This window comes from Ananas comosus, linkage group 10 (assembly GCF_001540865.1).
Source record: "Ananas comosus cultivar F153 linkage group 10, ASM154086v1, whole genome shotgun sequence".
Lineage (NCBI taxonomy): Eukaryota > Viridiplantae > Streptophyta > Magnoliopsida > Poales > Bromeliaceae > Ananas > Ananas comosus.
In genome coordinates, this window is record NC_033630.1 from 10,470,801 (window position 1) to 10,473,429 (window position 2,629).

Here is a 2,629-nt window from a genome sequence, read left to right on the forward strand (position 1 = left end):
AGAAGCTAGATTGTTGCAGGGGCTACAAAGCTTAGCTGGGCGGCTCTTTGCCAAAACACACTTAACTGGAAAGCTTTTTTATGTATGCGGCTCGCAGACTCACTGATTAAAGCGTTTGGTAGCACCCAGAACTCTAGTAGGAGCATTAGCTAGCCCCATGACAGGTCATGTGTATATGCATATATATATATATATATATGCTCGGTAAACTAAAAATAAACAAATAATTCAAAATTGTATGTGGGAGATGAAACCATTGTCGTTGCCTTTTATTCTCTAGGCCATTTCTCCTATTGTCCCCAACAAGCCCTCACCCCTTCAACTGCAACAACTGTTCCTAGGCTACATGGTTCCCGATTTGTACACTGGAGGGGGAGAGAGAGAGACAGAGAGAGAGGACCAAATAATATATATTTTACTATGTTGATCAGTAGATGTTCAGAGTATCTTATTAATGTCCCTAGCTATATATTTCTCAAGCCAACAAAGTGAGTAAAATAAAAAAAGAGTGAAAAGATGATAAAGAGAAAGAAAGAAGGTAAGTAAGATTCTCCCAAAAATACACTTGGGTGGCCTAGAAAATTTCTACAAGAAGCTCCGTATTACAAACCAGTGTTCACAATCACAATCTTCTATACCAACCATTACGTTTATGATTTAGAAGCTATTTTTTGAAAAATATTGGTACTGTTGATGATTGGATTATAAATACTAGTTAAATGAAGGACACAGATCTTCAATCAGAAGCTCTTCATAGAAATTTAGTTTCTTTGACGGTCAATAATTCTTGCTATAACCCAGTCTCTTATCTCAGAATGAACTACTGCTACTCAGAACCACTTTGATCAATCCTAAATTCTATCTCGAAACCGATCGACCGGACAAGTGGAATCCATCTGCGGCCGATGGCCGCTACTGCAACTCCAGCTCGTGTTATCTGGTCGATTTGTTGGATTACTATCTGTCGGCGCTCGAACTCCGTCCACGGGAAAGCTACGAGCCAGCGGTGCCCCAAAGCAACTGAAGCTTGAGTTGGGACCAAAATTAGGGTTAGGGTTTTGCGGTTGGCGTTGCGAGGCTCCGGTGAGGACGTGACCGACAAAGTAATCACCGACCGTTGTATTGGGAGGCGGATAGGATGTTGGGTAGTTCATGGGGTGTGGATTGGTGGAAGAATAGAGATAGGGTTGCAAAGGTGGTGGGTATGGCGATAGCGTCGGATAGGCGCCTCGATGCTGGAAAGCCCCCGGAGAAATCGTTTGCGAGCCTCCGATATTCACATCTCTCAAACTGCAACAGAAGAAGAAGGAAATCAAGCTAAACATTCAAAGATAGGCATGTACTGTTACCCCCTCCATCAAAACCTAGTCATTTTTTTTTTCATTATTATTTTAAAGATGATTACTCTTAATATAAGAAGGATTTCAAATTAGGCCTTTGAGTTCATGGTTTAAATCATGGAAAACCAATATCATCTATAAATAGATGATTGTAATTTACGAGAAGTGAAACCCTAGAAATCAAATTTGCACTGTATGCACAGAGAGAAAGGGAGAAATGAAATTATGCAGGATAAGTTGAGAAAGTGAAACATATATCATCTAATTAAATAACTACCTCATATGACCCCCTCCTGCAGCTAGACCTTCGTTGCTAAAAACAAGTTGCCGAGCACGGTTAAGGGTTTCGGTCTCCCTCTCTGGTAAATCGTATAAATAGAGAGCAAAAAAGGGGAAAAAAAAAAAATAGAGTTAGCATAGCGCTAGGTAAAATGATGAAAGGAACATGGAAATCATGGGTAAAGTTCATGGTGTAACTATGTAGCAAGATGAAATTATCTAATTATTGCCGTGCCTTGACGATGTCGGTTCATATGACCACCCAGTGCTTGAGATTTGCAGAACTTGAGGGAGCAGAATCGGCACTCGTAGACCTTCGCGGCGTCGTCTTTTCCCCCAGTCTTCTTCTTCTTTAACCCTAAAAGGGATTAGATAAAAGTGTTACTTACAGGCAAAATCTTAACATGAGTCCAACAACTTTTCTTGATCACCAGTTTTCTCAGCGGAAGCGGCGGTTGTTGTCGAACTCTCTTCCAACGCCTGCTTCGTATATTCCTCCGGCAAGTTGTTGAGGTCCAGTGGGTTCCCTCCTGGTCTCCTACAATCAAAACCAATGGAATATATGTAGATATATGTATATAGATGGGTTTTTCCTACACTTAAACATAAGGGAAGTATATCAAGGGATGTGTATGCATACATGGTTATTGTTTTGTCAAGGAGAAGACAAGGAAAGAAACCAACACAGAGAGAGGTGATTTAAAATGGGGATTTTGTTTGTTTTTTTTTTCCTTTTTTTTTTTTTTTTGTGGAAGAAAAAGATGTGAGAAGGGAGAGTTGAGGAGAGTTAGAAAAAGCAAAAGACTGCAGTTTGCAACTGCAATGTTGGGTTGATGCATGTTTTAAAGTGAGGGCGATTTGAGATGAGAGAGAGAGAGAGAGAGAGAGAGAGAGAGAGAGAGAGAGAGAGAGAGGCCTAAAAGTTCTCTATCAGTTTCCCCTCTGCCCCAGCCGTCGCTTTCTCTTTCTACATTACTCCCACTTTCTCTCTCCTCTCTCTCTCTCTCTCT

General features: G+C 40.9%; 1 protein-coding gene across 1 annotated transcript; it reads right to left on the minus strand.

Annotated features, from left to right (window-relative positions):
• Positions 456–2,325, minus strand: LOC109716809 (zinc finger protein STAMENLESS 1-like). The gene is made up of 5 exons (XM_020242385.1): positions 2,260–2,325; positions 2,051–2,157; positions 1,855–1,977; positions 1,618–1,699; positions 456–1,290 (listed from the first exon to the last, which is right to left on the minus strand). Coding segments are annotated over exons 1-5 (753 nt in total). The 5' UTR covers positions 2,262–2,325; the 3' UTR covers positions 456–851.